The following is a 23,554-nucleotide window of genomic DNA, read 5'->3' as shown; positions in this document are numbered from 1 at the left end:
TTGTTTCCTGTGCTTCCTTTCACTTTCATTTGACTCAGCAGCAGGCAGAAAGCTGGGGGAGAGGACTCGTGTGAACAAAGATAGTTCACTAAGAACTGCCAGACTTGACCTGTTTCCCAGGCGCTGCTTTAAACACTGACATTGTACAGACAAAGTTGTTGATGGCTTCAAGTGATAACACAATAGCTGGATCCGTTTCTGCCATGAGCCCTGACAGCATGTGTGGCGCAGACCAAAAGGATCTGGGGGAACGTAAGTATCAAAGTTAACTCTTAGTGGTGGTTAAATCTTTGAGTACATTTCTATTTGTTAGCTGCCCCTGAAGATGTTTTTTAGGATTTTCTGGACAAAAACATATCTTGTTGTTATTTATTATGAAAGGAGTTTTTTAATCTCTTGTCCTACTTTGTGCAGCCGTAGGAGGAGCTGAAAAAAGAGTGAGCTTTGCACAGAGGCGTGGTTTAGCTGAGTTGTGAGCTTAGGTCTTCTTTTTAACCCTATATAGGCCTATAGTAAATCTGAAAGCAAACTACCTCCAAGTAAAATACAATACTCTACTGGATACATTATGTCTTGTTTGTGTCTCAGTTAAAGTTTTACTTTGCGCAAAAAAAAGTTAAGCATTTTATTTGCTGTTTTCTGCCATTACTCTTTTGCTTTTCTTTGAGTGTAAAAACATTGTCAAGTAGTAAATGTAAATGTTAATTTCATATGATAAACTTTAAAAAACAGAACAAAGTAACAGGACGTTTGCACTTAAACTGTAAAACTTTAACCCTTAGACATAAATCACTGAAACGTACACTCCTGTAAGTGGGTCAAGGTGGACCCTTATTAGAATCAGCGGTATTGGTTGATAATAAACAAATGCTGTTTTCATCAAGAACAGCCTTTAAGAAAAAAACTTGCATTATGTAATAAAATTGTTCCCATTTGTTGAATCACAGAGCCCTTGAGGATTATGCTTCTTGGGAAGAGTGGAGTTGGCAAGAGCTCGAGCGGGAACACCATCCTCGGGCGGCACGTGTTTACATCCGACATGAAGCTGAAGAGAGTCACCCGATTCTGTGAAAAGGATGATGGGACGGTCGAAGTGCCTGTGGACGGGACTGGGAAAGCTGAGGACGTGTCTGTCTCTGTGATCGACACACCGGGTCTTTTTGAGACGATCAGAAAGGAGGAGGACGTCGTGCGAGAGATCCTGAAGAGTGTCAAACTCCAGGAGCCTGGACCTCACGCCTTCGCCTTCGTCGTCCCCGTGGGACGGATGACTCAGGAGGATCAGCACACCATTGATCTGATCCAGGCAAAGTTTGGCCCCAGAGTGTGGGACTACACCATCGTGCTGTTCACCCACGGGGACCAACTCGAAGGCAAAACCATCAACGACATCATCACTGAGAGCGACGACAACCTACGCATCTTCATACGCAAATGTAGCGGCGGCTTCCATCTCTTCAACAACAAGGAACCACAGGGCCATGACCAGGTGACACGCTTCATAGCCAAGATCCAGACCATGGTGGCCCTGAATGGAGGGGGCCATTACCACACAGGCCTGTATCCAGAAAAGGAGAGGAAGATCAGGGAGAGACAAGAGAGCATACTGAAGGAGAGGGAACCTGACATCGGCCGCAGGGAGACAGAGCTGCTAGACCACCACCAGGGGAAAGATCTGGAGAAGAAGAAGAGGGAGCTGTGGATGAGAGAGGAGAATAAAGCCAGACTGGCTGCAGAGAAGGAGAGCTGGATGAGCCTTGTGAGATTGTTCATCCTGGGAGGGTTCCTTTGTATGCTAGTAGGCATCATTTGTGCTGTTCTTATTAAAGTGAAAAACCCAGAGCTTGCTGAGAAAAATTAATTGGTGTGTTTCAAGGATGTGAAGCATTGTTATGCTGCGTTCCCATTACATGATACCGGCTCTAATCTACTCACCTTTTTTTTGTTTCCCACTATATAAAGGTACCTGGTACCTACTTTTTTGTACCTAATCCATCAAAGTTCCAAAAAAGAAGGTACCATGTAGTAAACAGCTATTGGTCAGAGATCTTCTTGTCATCAGTGGCCGGCCCTCTATCCTGCACAACAAACAGACAAACTACTGTTACAGTCACTGTGTTGGCGCTTGCTGTCTCTCCGGTTCTTGTTCTACTTTCTTTCTAAACTGGCTCCCAGACAACCACAACGTGGTCGTTCGACAATGTACAGCTTTTTCCCCTTTGTGGCCCGATGAGATAATCAAGCACGAGACTCTCCGGATCTACCCTTAAACACATGCAGCACACAGTAGGAGGTTGTGGGTGTGAGACACATTCACATACATTACCCCCGTCCCTCGCTCCTGACTCTGACTTAGAACTAGCGGGCCACCTGGGTAAAGTCAGGGTCAAACAACCCCGACATTTGTGTTCACACATACAGCTCATCTGGGTAAACTCCGGATAATTTCAGTGTTCCAGCACATTGTGTGAAATGGGCTATGGGTCATATATCGCTCAAGCTAATAAAGGAAGTTCACTGAATGTAATAATAATAGGAAAATAGAAAAACATGTTGGCCTATTTGATTTTTTTAAATCTCTAGTTATGATTAAGACGCAACTCTGTTAAACCTGCGTACAGGATATATAGTGTGTTTGAAGAGTTGTTTCGTATGGAAGCCCTAAACGGACATGCCCGTATCTTTTTCTTAACTGTGAATTAAAAAAACTCATGATCACAGGAAAAAGGAGTGGAAAAAATAAATACGTCATGTCTATTTAGGTCCTCCGCAGTTTCGTAATGTTGGGTCATCAATAAGTCTAGAAATTCAAGACGAAAGGATTTATGTGTTCTTAAATCTATACTTGTAAAAATAAACCACTACTATGTCAACAAGCTCCTCGAGCATAGAATCAAACAATACATTGATCAAAAGTGATTGATTGTAACCCATGTGAAAGATTTCTAGATCTGCCACTGACATTTTGTGATTGTTTTATGTTGATCTGTGGGATTGTAAATGTGAAGAAACGAATAAAGAAAGAAACAAAGAAAAAAAGATTGTCACATTTGTGCTCACTTTTGAACTCTATCAGGTGGAATATGACTTCAGTCTGCCAGCTCCTATCAGTGGCCGATTTGCGTCAGACAGCGTCCCCTGGTGGCAGAATCGGGGTCATCACAGTCTGAGGGTGTCCATATCGATACAGTCTTCTTGTTCTTCTACTGCTCCATAAACTTTCAGTTTTATTTCCTCTGATCAGGAGCAGCAAAGGTAAGACAAGACAATGCTTTGTGATTCCATCTGTTTTATTCTGCGGATTTCTGAGCAAATGCAAAGTTTGTTTTGTGGTCTAAGTGTAGGCTAGTTTTGTGAAAGAAATTCCAGCATGTTAATGTTTAGCGCACACTCAGAGCATTATACGGTGTGTCTGTTGAACCATGCTTACGGTAAGCCAGTGCATTAGCACACAAGTGGTCATCTCTTCATCATTATAAGTAATACTAATATACAAAATATAGGCTGGTTTATTCTGTTTTTCCAATTAATCTACATATGGCATCAGGGATGACTTTCATTCATATACAACTATTCTCATAATGCAAATTCTGGGACAGCAAATCTGGAAAATGTAGGTTATTCCTCTCCATCCTTCCAGATTCAACTTTTGGCTGGATGTAAGACTGATTTGGTGCAGTTAAAAATGAGCGTTTTGCAATTGCAAGTTTACTTTTGACAACACAGTAGGCCGTTTCGACCAGTATGTGTGCAAAGGTGTGTAGACCTACTTTTAACATTTTTTTTTACCTTCAAAGTAAAATTTTAAGGTTTTTTGATTATTGTGTCTGAACAATATCGACATGTTTGAACACATTTGACATATGTTTTAGTGCTTTAGTATGCTACACTATGAGTATATACAGTTAGCACAATGTTAGCCCTAAACAGCTGCATCATGGTAGTATTTCCAAAATGCTGAGGTTGGGGTGATTTGTGCCAAAGGGCCTGGGGTGAGTTGTGCTAGTGGCATGGCTATATACGCTGGTCACCAAAAAGAAAGTGATTGTCTACAGTAGGTCAGAACAGACTGACATTTAACAACACCACTGATGAGAGTTCAGATGGCCAGAATGATGATGATGAGTCTGCTGGTGACTTTGTCATTGTGAGCTTTGCAGGTAAAACCACCTAGACCTGCTAGGCCTTGTTTAAGAAAATTGACCTTCAATCTTTGTAAAATATTTACTTTAAATAAACCTTAAATGAATTTTCTAATGGATTTGTTTTGCTTTTATATAGCATTACAGTTTATGAGATATATCAATGGCACAATTTACCCCAACGTAATCTCTCCAAAGGCACAATTTACCCCGCACCGGGGGCAAGTTGTGCCACAAGAACACTTTTTTTTCCAAAAGCTACATTTCTTAAACAGTTTATTCCAGATCCAAAGTTATTGTTGCCAGGGATGCACCACATCCTGAAATATACGCAAATATTTTAGTTCGAGACATTACTGTAAAGGCCTCACTTTAAAGTCACTTTGAGTAAAAGTGGCACAACTCTCCCCACTCTCTCCTTTGTTTAATCCTGAAGCAAATGCAATTATGAATAAAATGCAAGACAAGTATTGTATTCAAGCCACACACACATTGGCCCTCATTTATCAATTTTGCGTGGAAACTGGTGCAGATTCTGGCGCAAATACCTCCCTACGCCAGGTATCGCGTGGGATTTATCAAAAAGGCCATTATTGATAAATGCGGTGGATGAAAACTAGCGTATCACGCCCCTATATTTTCTCAGTTTAGAGGCCTCGCCCAGAGGTTTTACGATATGGATATGCGCAATACGGCACTTCCCTGAAGTAGAAATTGACAGAATAACAGCGAAAGTAGAAAAAAAAAGAGTTTCATTTCGGAGCATTAGCCTACAAGCAGCATCAAAGAACGACAGAAGGCAGCAGTTAGGAAGGAAATAACTGCTGCGGTCAACAGCGTTGGTGTTGACTCAAAATCGCCACTAAAAAAAGCGTGTTGCTGTTCTGAAATGCAACCAAATGGGGGTGCGGGGCTGCGGGCATAATATAAGTGGTGGAGGAGAAAAAGACGCACCAACTGTCCGATAATGGTCCCCATAAAATAAATACAGGTCTGCAGAGATTTGAATGATTAGAATGTATTGGATGATTAGAATGTATTGGCCCTTTTAGATAGCACCATTCAAAAGGGTTTTAAAAACTAAAAATAACACATTTAGCGTTTTACTGTATGACAGCATGCGCTTGGCACGAGTGGTCAGCCCGGCCGTCAGCTGCTCAAGCCGACCCGGCAGCGATCAGCTGTGAGAGCGCCCACCGTCCTGCTCCACCAGCAGATAGGAACAACGTGCCGGTTAACGGTGGAAATAAATCGCTCGCTTTAGCATTAATGACACATTAAAAGAGGAACTAACATCTACAAAGTGCGTCAAATAAATAAAATGTTAAGCTGAATGTTGTGCCGTGTATTTTTTTGTATCATAAAGAGCAGTGTATGTCTACTACATATTTAATACTTAACATTTTGAATGAATGCAGCCCCCGTGCCTCAGTGTCCCCCCAGCTGCTCCAAGACGGAGACAACTGCCCTTACGCAGTCCCATGCAGCCCTCCTAAGTGGCCGGTGTGCGCACTATTGAATCAGCTCTCCTACTCAGTTGCACACCATAAGCTGCTCATTTTTAAGTGATTAATATCTTTATTTCGGTCTTATTTGCACTGCATTTGTATTATCTTCTAATAATTGTCTAATAACAAAGTCATCGGCTACCCGGCACAGCCTGCACTGCGAGTCCAAGCTGTTTTCAAATTTGCGTACACGAGCTGAGAGCTGGCGTGGGATTTGAGCGTACCCTACGCTCACGTCCATATTGATAAATGCCGAGATTTGCGTGGAAATGTACGTACACCCATTTTTCTGGTCTACGCAAGATTGATAAATGAGGGCCCTTGTGTTTTTGTGTCATTATAACTATATTCAAATTTCTTTCTGATACATTTCAAGGTGAAGTAAGCGGTTTATTTATGTTAATATAAGTGTTAAATCGCTCTTTATTCATACAGTGATCACTTTCATAATGTGATCTCTCAGTCAGCTGCTTTGCATGCAGGCTAATAGGCAAATACACTTATTGTGGTATCCCGAAATTTTTATCCAATCAGAAGAAAGAACGCTACAGACCGACACTCGTCTCACTCATATACACTCCATGGTCTCACTGCCGGTGCACGCCAGAGCAACATTTGGGGGAATGTGTATGCGCCTCATGTTTTATCACACTTATGGATCTGAGATGATGCTAGATAACTTGCTGCTTGAAGACCGCGGTGCATTAATGTGGTGACGTAGGGACGAGCGAGGGGACCGCTAACTGCAGTAACTGACAGGAAGTTAGCTAAAAGAACCATTCCGCTTACAGCACCTTTAATGTAGGCCTATCCATTTAGTGCCGCCATAGATGCTACCGCTGTGTGCCAGGACCTTTATTTTGATATAGCCTGACCCAGATGTAGTAGCCTAATAGTGTGGAGTGACGGTTAAAATAAAAGTAACTAAAATCTTCCAGAAAACTGAATCTAACTGGTATTTAATAGATAGGTAGTCACAACATGCACGTTTTAAAGTTATAGACGGTTTCTTGAAAAAAAGAGAAGTTTTAAGCACTGTATCAGCTCTTATCTCTGTCAAATCTACACGCACGCCCCCTAAACGCATCTCACGTGGCCATTCAGTTACACTGCGCACGCGCTAGTCGTTGGTAAATAGAAAGCATTGCGTGGTGACTGTAAACAGTGAGAATGGCGAGAGATTCCTTTATGTGGACGGACGACGAGGTGGAGTTGTTACTACAAGTAACCCTAGAATATAAATCGGCCAAGCAGGCGGAAAAGGTGGAATGGGAGTCGGTCCAGAGCAAATATCGGGACATACTGGAGATGTATCGAGAGAAGTATCCCTCGCCCGAGGAAGCAAGCGCCATGGAAAAACATTTCCCCCACACAGAAGAGGAGGTTTCGAAAAGTATGTAGTCTTCAATGTAATGTTCAGACTAAAGCTTTTACTAACGCGAATTTAAACTTGCATAGGTGGATAATAGCAACAAGGTTTCCTGTTAGGTCGTGAATGAGCCGTATTAAAGTTTAATGTGTAATACACAGGTAGGCTATATTATGATGTAGTTTTATCTGTTAAAACATACATTATGTGTTGACCCCGCCAAGCAGGAAAGTTGCTTAATTTCTTGGTCTCGGCAGAGGGAGAACAACTTTAATTGATAATAAATAGTGAGTCCAATAGTTTAGTTTATTTGACAGGGACCATGTACAAAATAACATTAATCTCACAGAGAAAAGATGCGTTGTACCAGATTATAGCAGTTTGCTCATTTCCATCTGCAGTCCCTGTGCAGGTCAACACAGAATATAATTACATACAATACAATATACAGTGTATACATATCACTTCACTATATGCCACACATGAAAATAACAATTTCAGAGTTACACTCATGAATACGAGTTCACTTCTCATTTTACTGCTTCATGTACAAGGAAATGTATTGCACTTGAGTACAAGTCTGAGGTACTTAAAGGTGGGGTCAGCGATTCTGGATTATGTTTGTTGACATCATCACTTTTTCACTATCCGTGAATATCTCCTCACGATCTGCTGCCTATCTGTACTGTGTTTGCTCTGATATTTTGTTAGGGGGTGTTAATACACAACCAAGACTCTGTAAACCGCCATGGTGCTTGCTATGGTGGGCCGCTGGGCCCCCTTTGTTTACAGAGCTTAGGCTGTGTATTAACACTTGATTTTTTCCCAACACACACACACACTATAAGGAAAGGTAGCCGATTGTGAGGAGATATCCACTGATTTGGCACATTTTCTTTTTGCAAAACAAACATTCTCCATAATAGCTGACCCCACCTTTAACTTTACTTGAGTGCTTCCTTTTTTAATTCTTTACACTCCACTGCATCTCAAACAATGGCACTGTTAAGTACACTACAATGTTTTGGCTGCTTCCTTTACAAGCTACTCTGCACTATTTTTAAATTACGAAAACACAGCAGTCATCAACTGACAATTTAGTACGTTTTAAGAGCACCTATTATGCTTTTTCAACTTGTATGACCTATAAACGTTGTTATAATGATTTATAGTCATGTTTAACCATACTAAAGTGTCAAATAATGACTTGCATGCATTATGACGTATTCCCTGCTGACCGTCTGGGGTGGCTGTGCAGAGCACTAAACACTAGGAACGCCGGTCGCGATTCACTTGTTCAAATTTCCGGGATTTATCTACGTAGATCAATCCGGATTTTCCATGTAGGGTAATGCTGCAACGTGCTCAGGCACGCTCCTGCCATGCCCCCACCTGCCTGCTCAAATCTGCCCATGCGCCGCTGAAAGTCTTCCGGAAGGTAACCAATCACAACGGAGTGGGGTTGGTAGGAGGGGGGCGAGTGGGCAGAGAAGGACGAAGCCAAGTGTTGACAGAGAATGCTGAGAGCCCCAGATGAGAGGACGAGTTTCCCGAACATCTACATAGTTTTTTGTGCTTTGATTCGTGTCAGGTTGCTCTATAGGAGTCATTAATGAGAAATTGACCAGAAAAGTAGTATAATAAAAGATCTTTAACTACTGGTTAGTCCATCAGACCACAACAGAGTTTCCACAGCCTATGTATTAATGTCCATTTCGTTGTTCTTGTGTTCACAGCTCAGCTCACCAGCAAGCTGAAGGCAATCAGGCTCCGCTTCAGGCGGGCAGTTGAAAGTGGCAAGAAAACTGGGCACTCGCGTATTGTCCTGCTGTACTATGAGCAGTTGAAGGCAATCTGGGGAGGGTCGGCTGTCATACAGGCCATTGCAGGGGGCTTCATCGCTGCTGGTGGTGACGTCTCATTCGAAGCAGAGAAGTCCACCACCAGCCCTGAAAACACTGCAGCAGATGAAGGACACAATGCAGAGACCACTGGTAGTCGGCACAGCAGACTTGAAGCCTCCATAGTGGGCCAAAGAAGAGAGAAACTCAAGAGAAAAGCCTCTCATGATTCCATCACCCAGGAGGACCTGAGCATCAAGAGGCGCTTCCTGCAGCAGCTGGAGGCCACGGACGAGGAGTTTGTACAGACGTTGAACCGCTGGTCATCCACCATGGACTTTTTGAACACTAACATTCGGTCGCTAGTGCAGCACATTTTTGATGGTGAGGTTCCTACGGGAATCACTTATCTGTATAAATACTGTTGTAAAAATGAGTGTTAGCATGTTAAGGCTACTGAGTGTTTCTTTGTGGATGTGTGAATGTCCCTCCTTTTCTTTTCAGGGAAGGAAGGAAAGGAAACGGAACAATCTAGAACAACGACTGAGCAAAGTGCATTAAAGAAGAAAATCAAAGTTATCCTCGACAGGCTTCCCGAGGTAAGATGGATAGAGTTGTTTTCTTCTTTGTGAGTGCACGTCCCACTCTTTATTAAGTAAAAAAATAAAATCTGAACTTTAAGGTGGAATCTTTAGAAAATGCAAATGCAGCGGAACATTGTAAACTGGTGAAACCGGTTTCACTGGTAACGCTGATGTCATGGCTCCACTCCGCAGGCTGCAGCTTTACTTTAAAAGCATTTCACTGGACAAACGTGAGCCAAGGACCACAGGACTGAATGACTACAGACCTGTTGCACTGACCTCTGTGGTCATGAAGTCGTTTGAGCGCCTTGTAATGTCCCACCTCAAATCCTTCACCAACCCACTCTTGGACCCACTGCAGTTCGCTTACAGAGCCAACAGGTCTATAGACGATGCAGTAAACATGGCCCCTGCACTACAGTTCCCCAGGAACATATGCCAGAATCTTGTTTGTGGACTTCAGCTCTGCCTTCAATATATCCTCCCAGCTCTGCTTCAGGACAGGCTCTCCCAGCTCCACGTGCCCGATTCCAGCTGCAGGTGGATCACAGACTTCCTGTCTGAGAGGAGGCAGCGTGTGAAGCTGGGGAAATATTTCTCTGAATCCCAGACCATTAGCAGACGCTTTTATCCAAAGTGACTTACAACTGGAGCACTCATTCATACGCCGATAGCAGCAGCTACCACGCAGGGTGCAAGCTAACTATCGGGAGCAATTTAGGGTTCAGTGTCTTGCCCAGGGACACTTGGGCATGTGGCGGGGGGACGGGCGATTGAACCACCGACTCTGCAGTTGCGGGTCGACCACCCTACCCACTGAGCTACATCCACCCCTTCATCAGCCCCGGATCCCCCCCCCCCTCCCCCAAAGCGTTATTCCTCCTCTGCTCTTCTCCCTGTACACAAACAGCTGCACCTCCAGTCACCAGTCCCTCAAGCTCCTGAAGTTTGCGTATGACACCACGCTCATCTCTGGCGGGGATGAGTCCGCCTACAGGCAGGGGGCTGAACATCAGGTCCCTCACCAAAAAAGGCCAGCAGAGGATGTTCTTCCTGCTGCAGCTGAAGAAGTTCAACCCGCCAAAGACGATGATGGTGCACTTCTACACTGCCATCATCGAGTCCATCCTCACCTCATCCATCCCTGTCTGGTGCACTGCTGCTAGACAGCTTTCTTTCTTCAGTTGGGATCCTTAACAGGTCCCGGGACCGCCAATCCTCACTGACTGTCACTGACTCTGGCATTCATACCCATCAACACCCTTGAATGTTTGCACAACAATAATGCAGAATTTTTAAATCTTTGTAATATTTTTTATTACATTTTTTGTTCTATTTTATCTTATTTTTAACTTATCACTTATGTCTCTGCGCGTTTATATATTGTGTTATATTGCATATATTGTATATATGACAGTCACTGTTTGTTTATGTCTCAATGTATGCACCTTATTCACCAAGACAAATTTCTTGTTGGTGTAAAACCCTTCTTTGCAATAAATCTTTTCTGATTTTGATTCTGAGTTTACTTTTATTTTGAAGTAGGCCTAACAGGAAGGTATAGTTTTCATAACAATTGAGGCTGAATGTGGAAACCTTTTAAATCGTAAAGGAGAAAATCGTTGCGTTTTCACCATGGAAACAACCCCTTAAAACTCCCAACATACAACACATGTTTTGCCGTGAAACATACACACATTAATGTCCACCACGTTATTAACTGTTATATCTTTGGTGATCCCTTTGTACTTGATATGTTCACTTCTATGGTAAAATGTGTTTAAACAATAGATTCTGTGCTTAACCCAGTTTTAATTAAATATATACTGACTTTTTTTTCTTTGATGTGCAGCACAAAAATAGTTCTAAATAATAAAACTAAAACCGCTCAGTTTACACATACAGAAAAAACTGGCATTTTCACATTCTATTTTGACAAAAAATAAATTATTTCAAAATAAAACACTACAAAGAGGAACCAATATCTCGTTCCCTGTAACTTTGTACCATTGAATGGTGCTCTGATGATTCTGTATTTTTCTTATTTTCAGGGAAAGCCTTGTCGTCAGTCCAACCGCACAGAGCAGCAAGCAGACGGTTTGTAAAATATCATTATTATTGATGCCGTACTTAAAGGTGCTCCGAGGAACTTTCCGTTTGTGTTCATTCTTGCACCCTCTTTGGACAAAAGCGGTAGTGTTTTTTTTACTATGCCAGCTGTAGTTCCTGGGTGAGGGTAACCATGCATTAAGAAAAACAATATAAAAATTGCATTCTTTGCATTTATGGTCTTGTTCGCTTTTACATGTAATTTATGATCATCAGAGAAACAATTAGGCCATTTCAGAAATATTTAAAAGTTCCTCGTAGCACCTTTTTAAGCAAACAGAAGTCCTTGGTTTGCGAGCAGTGATATAACAATTTAAATTGAATAGACGACTGTGCAATTTTCTGTGCAAAAAAGCTATTTCCACAGTATTATTTTCCTTTTGTAATTGAAGTGATTCCGTTCCATAACCTCCGTTTTCTTGGTGTACAGTGACTTGGTGCAGTCCAATGGAGGTGGACACACACCATGAAGAGAAAGGAGGACACGCTCATGAAGGGAGAGAAAACGGAGGAGTGGAAATCAAAATTGAAGACGCAGATTCTCCGTCACCTCTACCTACACCCAAAGAGAATGGAGAAGTGGAATTCACAATTGAAAACGGAAATTGTCCCTCACCACTGCCTGCATCTGCCATCACTGAAATCCAAAGTAAAACAGACGTCGATGGATCGACCAACAGCCTCAATGCCGACCTCAGCACCTCCTTGGGACCGGGGCTCCCAGTGATGAACTCAGGTGTTTCGGGCGATATTATAGGTGAGCATGAAATACTAATATTTAACAGGCCCCTGTAGTGGTGGCATAATGGTTAAGATCTATTTTTGATGTTTTCATATTAATTCTCTTACTACAAATGAGTCCACTGCAAAAGACCATTGGAAGGGGAAAGACGCAACATGGGAGATAAGGCCTGAAATGCAGAGGGGATGTGTCAAAGTTGGCTCAAATCAACCAGCCAAACGGATAAATATTAAGGAAAAGGGTGTAGAAGCACTGAGTAGGTAGTGCAAAGAACCATAGGAGATGTTTTTGTTTTTTTGTTTGTGAAAAGAAAAAGAAATAGAAAGACATTACCAATTTATGTTCTCCCTTAACTGTACAGTTTGGACCCGTTCGGTCAAACCCCGCAGTCAGCTGGTGGAGTGCGTAGCTGAGAACATGGATGCCACCACGCTGAAGCGAATTACACGGTAAAGTCTCATGAATCATATTATCTGGGATAAACAAAGATGCTTCATTTACAATGCATGGCCACGAATAATAATATTTTTTTTGTTCCCCCTTACACAGGGATTTACAAGTCTCAGGCACTGAAACGGTTCCGAGTCCGTCCCTTGGGCTCTCCACAGGCTCTGATCCAGACACTATGGGCCTAGATCAACTGAAGAGAGAGAAGATAAAAATGCAACTGAAAGTCTTAAAGTTACAGGAGGAATACTACACCATGAAAATCAAGGAGCAAAAAGAGTGAAATGGTTTTCCCTCAGTGGACGGCAGATGGCTTTATTTACTACGGACTTAAGATTCAAGCATCTGAGGACTGAATCATTGGTGGCGAGTGGCGACTCTTGATGGAGCTTTGGCAGTGTTCATCGTGTCCAACGCCACCTTTTTCTAGATACTGCTGGGCGCATAAAATGTTTAGTTTGGGAAATAGCAGATTGTTTATGGTCAGAAAATACAGTTAAGTCTTGTCTGCTGTAGAAAGGGACTCGTCTTAGATATTTCTAAGTGGGACACTATATATCAGGGGTTTTCAAAGTGTGAGAGAGTGAGCCCCCCTCAGAGAACAAATTTCAGAGGAACCCCCCCATAAAAATGTTCTAAATCTATTTGTGTTTTGAAAGATCTTTTAATTATTTTACACATTTGAAACAACTCTGTTCCTATTTTAAACATATTTTTGAAACATTCTAAACATCTTTGTGCATTTTTAAACAATTTTTTTTTAAACATTTTAACATCTTTATCTAAGTATGTTTTTGTTTTGCATTTTCAAAATACATTTGAACATTTTATTCTAGTGGTTTAATCCTGCTTCCTTTAAGCGTGGATAGTAGTGACTGAGTGTGCAGTGGAGTTAGAAAGATAGGCAGACAGACTTGCCCAAATTATTGACTTTTGTTAAATGTCATTCCCAGTGTTTTTTCGCTAGTGCCTTCAATGTCCTGCTGGGTGAAAATAGTAGCCAGCAGAGATCCTCCTAGAGGGGTCCGGGGGTATTCCCCCCCGGGAGATTTTTGTTTACCTTTTTAAAGTGAAATGCATGAATCTGGTGCACTTTGAGAGGAAAATTAGGAGGCTAAATATAAGGAATTTTGTGTGAACAAATAATTTGGAGACACTGGGTCGGATGAAGCTATTTAAGAAAGACACATTCATTTTCCATAAAAATATTAATTTAAAATAGAATATGCAGGGTCCTCCGGGTTCGGCTTGGAGCTCTTTTTCTTTAACGAGACATATTTCTCTGTAATATAGTGAATGCATTTAAATGCAGTGAGAGGAACGAAGCAGAAGAACTCTTGCCCAGATATCTTTATTTCCACAGATGAGGCTGAAAAAGGCTGTAGACTATACACAGTGCATGGGCAACTGAGGGCAGCCCCATTTCCATATTTTCTTTAAAATAAACTTAATACACACTGTGCATGGACTTGAACGTGACGTGATCAGTTAACCTCGGATTACCTCACAAATGATTAACTATCTAGACCAAAACATTGTATTTCTTTTTTTGTATGATAACTTACATTTGCGTAATATGATGTTAATAACAAAAACAAAACTTAAAAAAGTTTTTTTTTCACATATTCATCCTGGCTTTCTTAAGCAATGATCCGGTTGCACAAAAGCAGAGGCACATAAGTTACCATGGAGATTTATCCTTTACGTTTAGCCGGATAAATTTATTCTGTTGCCTGATTTGTTCAGTCAGCTGTCACTCTGATCGGAATTTAAGCTGTTTCAACAGTTATTCCATGATCATGTACCACATAAAGGACTACATCTTCATTCATTTACATAGTCTTACTTTTAGTATTTGTATTGAACCTGAACCATTTATAATTAAATTAATTATAATTACATTTAAATAAAATAATAATTATAATAATGTATGTGATAGTCTGTTATATTGAATTCAGAGGAGTGAGAAATACACTATATGCAGGCTGTTTTCATACAATTGATCATAAATTGCAGATGAAGTTGCAAATGCGGTTTAAATCAGTCATGTGGGCAATAGGCAAAAAAGGGTCCTAATAAGGTTTGTTTTATCTCAGGTACATATATTTCTTCAACTGGTTTTGTCTGTTACTTTGATTCTGGACTTTTTGATTTCTACATAAGTAAATCGGTGTTTGATCTCTGGGTCTACTTCTGAAAGCTGTGGGCTGGCTAATCCAAAGTGCCCAGACTAGACTTTGTCAAGGTTGGCTTTATCAATCATCCTGGATATCTGAATTCCACTTTTGTGCAATAAGCCCCAGGTCACTAAAGAGAACAAACACAGAGCCATGTTAAGCCCCATATTAAAGATGAACTGTTCTATTTTTTTCAAGTAATGACACTGATTTATATGGTTAAAACAGTAGTAGTGGTTGGTAGAGTTACACAAGAGCAAAGTCAAATTTTAAATGAGCCAATCAATGGTGTGTGCTGAGTCATGGCAATAAAGCCCTGGTTAGACCTGCTTTATTTCAATGGATATCTCATGTTTTGAGCTTGGTGGAGTCGTCGTTGTACAGTGATGGTAGAACAAAAATAATTGCAGTGAATAACTGAAAAGACAAAATGTATGACCAGCTATGTTTGCATTCCATGTGAACCATTAGAACATAGAATTCAAAATCCTTATTTTGTACATTTGTATTTACAGTTGGTTTAAAGCAGTGCATGTTAAACTGTCACAACTACAGCTGCTATTCCATCATTCTTTCATCGTCTTCATCATCTTCCTCTTCGTCGTCTTCATCAAAGTATTTATCCTCCTCGTCCCTGCTGACTATGTCCAAGTTGTCATAGTCTGGGTTCTCGTCCACCTCACTGTAACGTACACACACACAGCAAATACACCCTTTGAAAAGCAAGACATTCTGTGACATCTGTTTGAATGTAAGACTTTGCTACTGACTATTCCTAGCTTGAATATTATCATTAATTCTCCATGAGTTAGCCACCATTTTGTCCCGTTATTACTCTTTATACTAAGAACAATTCAACATTTAAAGGTTGAGTCAGCTGTTCTGGAGAATGCTTGTTGTCAAAGTAAGGGGATATGTCTTCAAGATCTGCCCTCTCTCGATCTCTGTGTGTGCGCTGAAAGAAAATCAGGTGTTAATACACAGCTTAGGCTCTGTAAACTAGCATGTAAACAAAGGGACTGCTGTATTACGCAACATACCAGTTTACAAAGACTAGACTGGGTACTAACACTGGATATTTTACAGCTTTGGATCGTGAGGAGATATTCACTGATTTTGACAACAAAAAAAGTGATATCGACAACTAGTGTTCTCCAAAATCGCTGCCTCCACCTTTTAACACTGTAGAATATATTAAGATATGATATATTAAGTCGACTTCATTGCAAATGAGGTTCACCCCTCAATTGATCTCTCGAGTATACCTTTTTTTTTTTTTTTTTTAAATGTGACTGACCTGTAGTTGAAATCCTTGTCTTTGCCATCCAGAAAGCGCTGGTGCATCTGTCCGATGAACTCCTCCCTGAGCAGAGCCTTCTCCTCGGCCGTGGGCTCACCTTCATTCTGCTGCACAGTATCATCTATAGAAGAAAACAATGAACCAAATGTACTTCTTTGTTACTTCACTACATTCTGCAATGAGAACCACAATTTAATTAATTTTAGAGCGTCTGGCTGCACCCTTCGTCCTCTCTCACCGTGGTCTTGGTCATCTTCCTCCTCCTCCTCCTCCTCCCGTGCTCCCTCCTCTCTCTCCTGCTGCTCCTCTAGTCGGGTCTGGATCAGTCTCTCCTGGTAGGAGTCCAGCAGGAGGTGGGCCAGCCCTCCAGCACCGCCCGCTGGTGCCCCATCCGCATCATCCTGCATGGCCTCCTGGGAGCGCTCCAGCAACTGTAAGACATTAGTCATTCAGATATTACTTAAAGAACAAACAAAAAAAAACACAAACTGAGTTAAAGGTAGAGTCAGCCATTCTGGAGATCGCTTGTTGTCTAAATCACTTTCTTGACCAAGTCAGTGAATATCCCCTCAGCGGCTGTACCTACTGTGTGCACACTGAAAGAAAATCTGGTGTTAATTCACAGCCTAGGCTCTGTAAACTGGCATGTTGCCAGCTACGGCGGGCCCCCTTTGTTTACATACCATTTAACAGCATAGGCTGTGTCCTAACAGTCAATTGTTTTCCAGCTCACACAGTACGGACAGGTAGCTGACAATGAGAAGATGTTCACTGATCACGACAAAAAGTGGTTTTGACCACAAACATTCTCTACAATCCCAGATTCCACCTTACATAAAACTACCAAAAACTGAACAGTTTCTTACTAAATTCAACTAAAGCAAATCATCAGTGCTGGCCCTGCATCTTGCTCTCACCTCCTCATCAGTCAGGTACTGGCCAATATATTGTTCATACATCAGCGGCTCCCTCCTCCGCATCTGTTCCTCACTGAAGTACTCACCCTCTAAAAGGGGAGGGAGAACATAGGAACATAAAACATAAACATCTTGTTTTTTATTTCGTTATGATAAAAAGAGTTTGGACAGTTCTCGTACTATATAGGTCATAGTTTAAATCCATATGTTGTTCATAAAAAATAAAAACAGCGCCTACCACTCTGCAGGGCCCTGAGGGCAGCGTAGCGCTGGTTTCTAACTCTGGTCCGGTTGGTGCGTGCTGCAGCTCGTCTCTGGATCACTTTGCTGTAGTGCTGGACACGGGGATCTGTGGTGACGTGTGCAAACGCTGACAGGTTCTGGGGCTTAAGGATTGCCTAGAAAGAAATAGGGCAGAGAGAGTTCATAACAAAACAGGTCAGCACAAACACCTAGTTTGGGTTCTGTAATGTTGTCAATGTGCCTAATCCCTTTGCCAAATTATAGGATGTAGGATAGGAAGACTTCTTAAAATGTGATAGTATCAATGAGTAAAGCCAGTCACTGTAATTGGAAAAGGATGTTTGCATTGTCTTGACTCTTCTAATAAATACAATTAAAGTGACCCCACGCTGGCTATCCGGATATAGCCATCTTGAAAAGTTTGCATTTCGATCAGGGTGAACCATGTTGTTTAAAATTTTTTAAAAACGCACAAAAGTGATGCATGGATTAACTGTTCCTAGAAAGCAAAAAAAAAGTACACACACAAAACAAATAGTCCTAATATCTGTCTGTTTTTTTCCTTTACATGATCCCCACAGCTCAATGCAAGTTATATACAAGACCAATTTAAAAATAAACAGCACTGTAAAGAAACACAACATTGATTACTTTGGGATAGAAACGGTTTTGGATAAAACATGACGTCTTTGATCCAGTGAGAAAGTAAGAAGATCTACTTGTGTAGACATTTTTTTTAATTTGTTATGTCATTACTTTACAAAACTGCCAATAATCTAGTGTTTATACACAGCCACTTTAAGGCCTTATCTATCTATCTATCTATCTATCTATCTATCTATCTATCTATCTATCTATCTATCTATCTATCTATCTTATGTTTTGACAGGTCTACCAGTTTGCACAAGGCTTTATCTGCCTATATACCTGTGGGTGAATAAACACATGTGGAGCATTGCATTGTGGCGTGTGAACATACATGGTACCTCTCCAGGAACACCAGCGGTCTGCTCCTGTACTGATGTAGCAGCTCCTCAGTTCGCTCCTCCAGGCTCAGCTCAGCGTCCCCGATCTGCTGGCTCTTCACCGGGCTTCCGCTCAGCGCCACGGCCCGCACCATGTCGTTCACACACACGGTCTCAGCCTGGCTCACGGGCGGTGTGGTCTGCAAGAACGCAATCAGTTAACACATAAGGGATATAGCAAACAATCATAAAAAGAATACATATCAAAAGCAAGCCTTGAGATACAGGATGGGTATTAGTCTGTGTATTGCACTGCTGGGTTAACATCCCCAGGTCAAAAGATAAGGAAGCATAATGGATTCATGTTTTGCAAAAATGCATATCTCTAACAAGCCATAGGTATATGAGGGATATTACTGTTTATGTTGCACAGTTGTTTTGACATAATTCAATCACACGGTATAAGTGAATAATATGTTTTTATTTTGAATATCAAATGAATACACTTAAAAACGCTGTGTGGAAGATATGTCATATTTGTATGCACGCTGATGCTGCGCCTCTCACCCATAGATAGTAAATAATAATAGCTCTCACCTGGACGTCTTGTCGCTGCTGCTGGGAATGTGTTGGGCGGATAAAGTCACATCTCGTGGACTCGGTCGCTGGTTTTTCAGGTAATTTGCACGTATCTTCACTCTCCAATGACCTCGGTGGTGTTTTAACGCGAGGCTCGAGTTCCCCCCACATGATTAACTGTTTTTCCCGGTGGCTTGTAACATTAAGATACGGTTCAATAACGACAAGGTAGGCTCATTTTTATGTCCGTAGTCCGTTGTGAGATTGTCTGGACTTATCACGTTACTGTACTGAATGTGCATAGACACCGAAAACATTTAATGTGAACATTCTCAGACGAAAAAAATATGATAAATTATAAGTTAATAACAAACATGCGTTTCGCTTTTTCTTGTTTTGCCGCCATGTTGGTCCATCATTAATATCGGCCCTCCTTTTCTGCGACCGAAACAATGGTTCCCCCCTGCCCTCTCGATTCGCCTGTAGGCTGATGAATGTCGCCCTCTAGTGGCAGCTCATTGACCATAAAGTGAAATAGTAGCCTACATAAAATGCAAATCCTTCTATTTCTTTTCGCAGCGTCAGAGCCAGGCAAACAGAGACGGAGACCCAATAACACACGGTGTTGAGCTTTTCCTCCCTTCAAAACAATTGAACTTATTATAATAAAACTTTTGTCCTCAATGACTCTTCTATTTTGAAAGTTTTGACAGGAAACTACATTTCACTCATTTATATTGACTTCACAATGTGTTATTGTATACAAACTTGTCCGCCCCATTGACCTATTGTTGTAAGAGGTCCGCCCTACCTCCCTACGCAAGTGAAACACTCTGCTGTCTTTCTTGCTTCCACTTGATACAAACAGCAACATGGGCACCACATAGGAACAGCGATAGCACCGAGGTATGTATTTACAACGGAGCTGCGTAGCTACTGTCACAGCACTCACTGTAGCACGCGCTTCCGGGATGCGGAGCACACTTCTTTACAAGTAGACACTACAGTATCTTGACAGCTGTTTCAGGAATGACATCACTTCATTGCTAAACTCAGGGAAACCACTTGCTCCAGATAAGCTTCTTCTTCTTCTTCTTCTTCTTTTCGGTTATTGGCGGGTTGCAACCATTCCAGATAAGCTACAGTAAAATGGGCTATTTAACCATTGAGTGTCACAAATGGATGCAATTCTAGTGTAAGTTATCTTATTGCAGAATAATAGACTATTATACAGTATGGAGAATAAAAATTAAGTTTTGATTTATTTTAGCTCTTATAAAATATCTTTATGATCATTGATATTTTTTGTTTTGTTTAATTTAAATCAACACAAACCAATGAGGAATATGGTTGTTCATCCCAAACTTTGCCTTTTTATTTGAGTTCAGCCACTCTCACTATTTTTCTCGCTCACATGTAGTGCCTACACCTGCTCAACTGTTACAGCTGCTACAAAATACAACTACACAGAGACAACTTTATTCTGAAATGTTTTCATTGACCTGTTATGTCTGAGCAATTGTGGCAAACTGCAGTGTCCAACTCTTTAGTGTCTTAAAGGGACACTGTGTAACATTTTAAGTAATTCATTAGCTCAAATCAATATCCTCATTCATAAATATGTCCTCATTGGTGTAAAATCACCTCTGCCAATAATCTGAATTATCCTCCTGAGCGGAGAATTACAAATATTAATATTACACGTTGTACATTGAGCAGGTAAGTCTTATGGAGGAATCCATGTTTTTGGAATGTCATCAGGTGCATTGTTTAAAATTTAGAATTGTTCCTGTCCTTGAAGGCCACTGTAGCTTCTGTTATTATTCAAAAGGGTTGGGGTTACCCAGGGAGCGTTGCATTCTAGAACTTTCTTGATGATGTCACATTACACAGTGTCCCTTTAAAGGTGGAGTCAGCGATTCTGTAGAATGCTGGTTGACAAAATCACTTTTTGTCAAAATATGGAAATATCTCTTCACGATATCCTCCAGTCCGTACTGTGTGTGGTCTCAAAAAATCTGGCGTTATTGCACTCTGTAAACAGGCATGTCCCTAGTAGTTATGGTGAACCTTCTTCATTACCATACCCTTTGTTTACATACCAGTTTACAGAGCCTAAGCTGTGTATTAAAGCACAAACACATTAAGGGCAGGTAGAAGATTGTGTGTACATATATTTACTGATTTTGACAAAAAAGGATTTTGACAACAAGCATTATCAAGAACCGCTCACTCCACATTTGAGGGTGTCCCGCTTTAAGACATGTCATAATCTTAGGTGCATATATTAGATAATTGTGTCATTTACTGTATGTTCTCTCACATTGTTTTAGTGTAAGTGGATCCAGTGAGATGGAATTCCCCTGGTGCTGTTTGTTCAACAGGAAATAAAGACCAGGTATGTAAATCAGCAGCTTTTCTGCTATTCATCTCAACAACTACTTTATTCGGTTGACAAAGGTTACGAATTTTAATAATCTTGAATCATGCTGGATTTCCAGGTTATTCCACTCAAGATTAATTCACAGATGCAGTTTAGCACATGAGGTTGCACAGTATGTTTTTCTGTATTTGCTACGGGCAAAGCTGCGGTAAGCCAGGCTAGGTTTTCCTCTTCAAAGTTGACACATTAACAATTGCTTGAATAGTCTGCACACTTAAGACCTTGTTTACATACCAATACAAACACCCATGGATATTCTGGAGCTAAATTAAGCAAATGTCGCCTCAACTGGCACCGTACAGTAGAGTAGATTTATTTTAGAGCACGGTGGGCAATTCCTTTGTGATGACTCCCTGTCCCCTGCTATGAAATCAGACACGTGTGACCGCGTTTATGTCAATACTAGGAAGAACCTGAAATGAGTCACGGCCTGCTTTTGGTGGGCCCCAAAGAACAGCTGCAACATGCCTTTTAATGGACCATTAGAAGCAATGTAGTTGTCACTAGGCAGACAATAGTTTCCTCTGGGTAATTAGTGAAGACAGGCTCTCCCAGCTCAAATCCTAACATGAACTGCAAGTAAAAGGTAACTTTGACACCAGGGTGACTTAATGCAAATATTGCAATATTTATATTTATATTATTGCAAATATGATTATATTTATGATCATTGCTCTAAAACAAGTGTAAAATATATTTTTTTTGTGAAATGTTTGGTATAAATACAATATTCAAATCAAATCAAATCAACAAAAAATAATCTATCATCATATCATATCAATCATAGCTTAGAAACAGTAGCTAGGTATGGAAGGCCTGGTTGGATTTCTTCACATCCCAAAACAGTCTGCACATGGCTGCTGGTAGAGCAATACTCTTTTGGAGTGCGGACGGTGGTGCCTATTGCCTTAAAAAAAAAGAAAAAATGTATGACCTTCCCAAAACCAGATACACAAGGAGAAAAGTGTAAGCAAGGGATTAAAGGCATCGTTTATCTTCCCTTAACTTAGGCTGCACACAGCAGTATGCCTGGCTAACTCGCTTAGTAGCAACATAGTGCAAAGGACATTTCAAAAGCTAACTAATATATCAGGTTATGGGGTTACATTATAAAGTACCTGTGTAGGCGCAGAGTAACTTTGTTGTACCTTATTCGGTTAAGTACATGTTAAGGTGGTTGGTTTACGTTTGAACTTCAGCCAAACTTGCATTGCATCGTTTTATCTTTGCAATAATCATTGCTTGATCGTCATTCTCAAATCCTCTTCTAACAGAAAAGTAAAGTTTATTGCTTGAAAATATGAACATTAAAGCATACATCTTTGCTGCTTCCCAAAGAGCCCTGTTTCATTGTGCTTTCACACAACCTAAGGGTTACAGTATGTAAGAAGGCTTAACATTTATACATTTATTAATTGTTAAAAAATACTCAAGTTAACTGGCTCTAGACTAGTACAATACATGAACGAGGCCTCCTCCTTATTTCCACGTTTGCGTTTAAATTATGAGTATGGTCTAGAGCTGCTGTATATGAAAAGTGCCTGCAACAGTCATAGAGAATGCACATCAGTCCTGCTAGCTTGCTTTAGTGATTTCATAGCTTGTCTGACAGTTTTTTCCATCAGCGTGAAGAGGAAGACCATCAAGCCTTAGGTGGAACTGGGGGGAACAAGTTGGGGCCTCAGATCACCTGTCAACCGAGAACACATTACCAGAGATCTGTTTAGGGAACTGCTTCAGGGAAAGCAACATAGGATGTATTCTGAATAGGTTGTAATGTAGCAGCTGCTTGCAGCTATTTACCCAAGGTCAGTGTATCCCTAAAACACTGAAAAAGACCAACAGGTTTAGTCCTATAGCTGTGATGGTAGTATGATGGAAATGTTTTGTTGTCTACGTTTGCTACTATTACAGTTGTATCAATGCCAATACTGTTAGTGCTACTTCTCCATCTCTCTTATCCTTTTGTAAATGCGAATTAGCCGTGGCTGGGATGAATCTGTGCTTTCGAGTTTGTTTTTTCAATGCCGTACTTAACAGTTAAGATGCAGTTGTTGTCGGAAATATATTAGCCAACATTTCTCCCATAAACGAGACGGAGCTAAGGTTGTTATAGTTTGTTGCTCCAGCTGATCCAGCTATTTGATGTTTTATGTTAGCCCATATAGTTGTCTGATATAGTGTTTTG

The 23,554-nt window shown here is 41.0% G+C and overlaps 3 protein-coding genes across 3 annotated transcripts; 2 read left to right on the top strand and 1 right to left on the bottom strand.

Annotated features, from left to right (window-relative positions):
• Nucleotides 1-74: 74 nt before the first annotated feature.
• On the top strand, nucleotides 75-3,023 carry LOC307263266 (GTPase IMAP family member 7-like). Its single transcript, XM_080044385.1, has 2 exons — nucleotides 75-252; nucleotides 948-3,023. Exons 1-2 carry the CDS (start codon nucleotides 162-164, stop codon nucleotides 1,859-1,861), a joined length of 1,005 nt encoding a protein of 334 aa, XP_079900511.1. The 5' UTR covers nucleotides 75-161; the 3' UTR covers nucleotides 1,862-3,023.
• A 3,771-nt stretch (nucleotides 3,024-6,794) lies between these two features.
• On the top strand, nucleotides 6,795-13,432 carry LOC307263276 (uncharacterized protein). The gene is made up of 7 exons (XM_080044401.1): nucleotides 6,795-7,043; nucleotides 8,756-9,244; nucleotides 9,365-9,459; nucleotides 11,496-11,541; nucleotides 11,984-12,310; nucleotides 12,657-12,744; nucleotides 12,845-13,432. Exons 1-7 carry the CDS (start codon nucleotides 6,821-6,823, stop codon nucleotides 13,023-13,025), a joined length of 1,449 nt encoding a protein of 482 aa, XP_079900527.1. The 5' UTR covers nucleotides 6,795-6,820; the 3' UTR covers nucleotides 13,026-13,432.
• A 314-nt stretch (nucleotides 13,433-13,746) lies between these two features.
• Nucleotides 13,747-19,342, bottom strand: ccdc97 (coiled-coil domain containing 97). Its single transcript, XM_080044514.1, has 7 exons — nucleotides 18,942-19,342; nucleotides 18,359-18,544; nucleotides 17,375-17,534; nucleotides 17,137-17,225; nucleotides 16,458-16,650; nucleotides 16,217-16,340; nucleotides 13,747-15,601 (listed from the first exon to the last, which is right to left on the bottom strand). The coding sequence occupies exons 1-7, from the start codon at nucleotides 19,092-19,094 to the stop codon at nucleotides 15,478-15,480; spliced, it is 1,029 nt and encodes a 342-aa protein (XP_079900640.1). The 5' UTR covers nucleotides 19,095-19,342; the 3' UTR covers nucleotides 13,747-15,477.
• Nucleotides 19,343-23,554: the final 4,212 nt, after the last annotated feature.

Source organism: Ammodytes marinus, assembly GCF_949987685.1.
Source record: "Ammodytes marinus genome assembly, chromosome: 16".
Lineage (NCBI taxonomy): Eukaryota > Metazoa > Chordata > Actinopteri > Uranoscopiformes > Ammodytidae > Ammodytes > Ammodytes marinus.
Note: the sequence above shows the minus strand (reverse complement) of the source record. Positions and strands in the feature narration are given on the sequence as shown.

What these genes read in the sequence shown, in the direction of transcription:
- LOC307263266 (XM_080044385.1), top strand. Translation starts at nt 162, where the DNA reads ATGGCTTCAAGTGATAACACAATAGCTGGATCCGTTTCTGCCATGAGC. An exon ending in CCAAAAGGATCTGGGGGAAC is followed by an intron (nt 253 to 947) that starts GTAAGTATCAAA and finishes GTTGAATCACAG; the next exon opens with AGCCCTTGAGGATTATGCTT.
- LOC307263276 (XM_080044401.1), top strand. Translation starts at nt 6,821, where the DNA reads ATGGCGAGAGATTCCTTTATGTGGACGGACGACGAGGTGGAGTTGTTA. An exon ending in AGAAGAGGAGGTTTCGAAAA is followed by an intron (nt 7,044 to 8,755) that starts GTATGTAGTCTT and finishes TTGTGTTCACAG; the next exon opens with CTCAGCTCACCAGCAAGCTG. An exon ending in AGTGCAGCACATTTTTGATG is followed by an intron (nt 9,245 to 9,364) that starts GTGAGGTTCCTA and finishes TTTTCTTTTCAG; the next exon opens with GGAAGGAAGGAAAGGAAACG.
- ccdc97 (XM_080044514.1), bottom strand. Translation starts at nt 19,094, where the DNA reads ATGTGGGGGGAACTCGAGCCTCGCGTTAAAACACCACCGAGGTCATTG. An exon ending in AGTACCTGACTGATGAGGAG is followed by an intron (nt 16,651 to 17,136) that starts GTGAGAGCAAGA and finishes AATGTCTTACAG; the next exon opens with TTGCTGGAGCGCTCCCAGGA. An exon ending in GGAAGATGACCAAGACCACG is followed by an intron (nt 16,341 to 16,457) that starts GTGAGAGAGGAC and finishes TTTCTTCTATAG; the next exon opens with ATGATACTGTGCAGCAGAAT.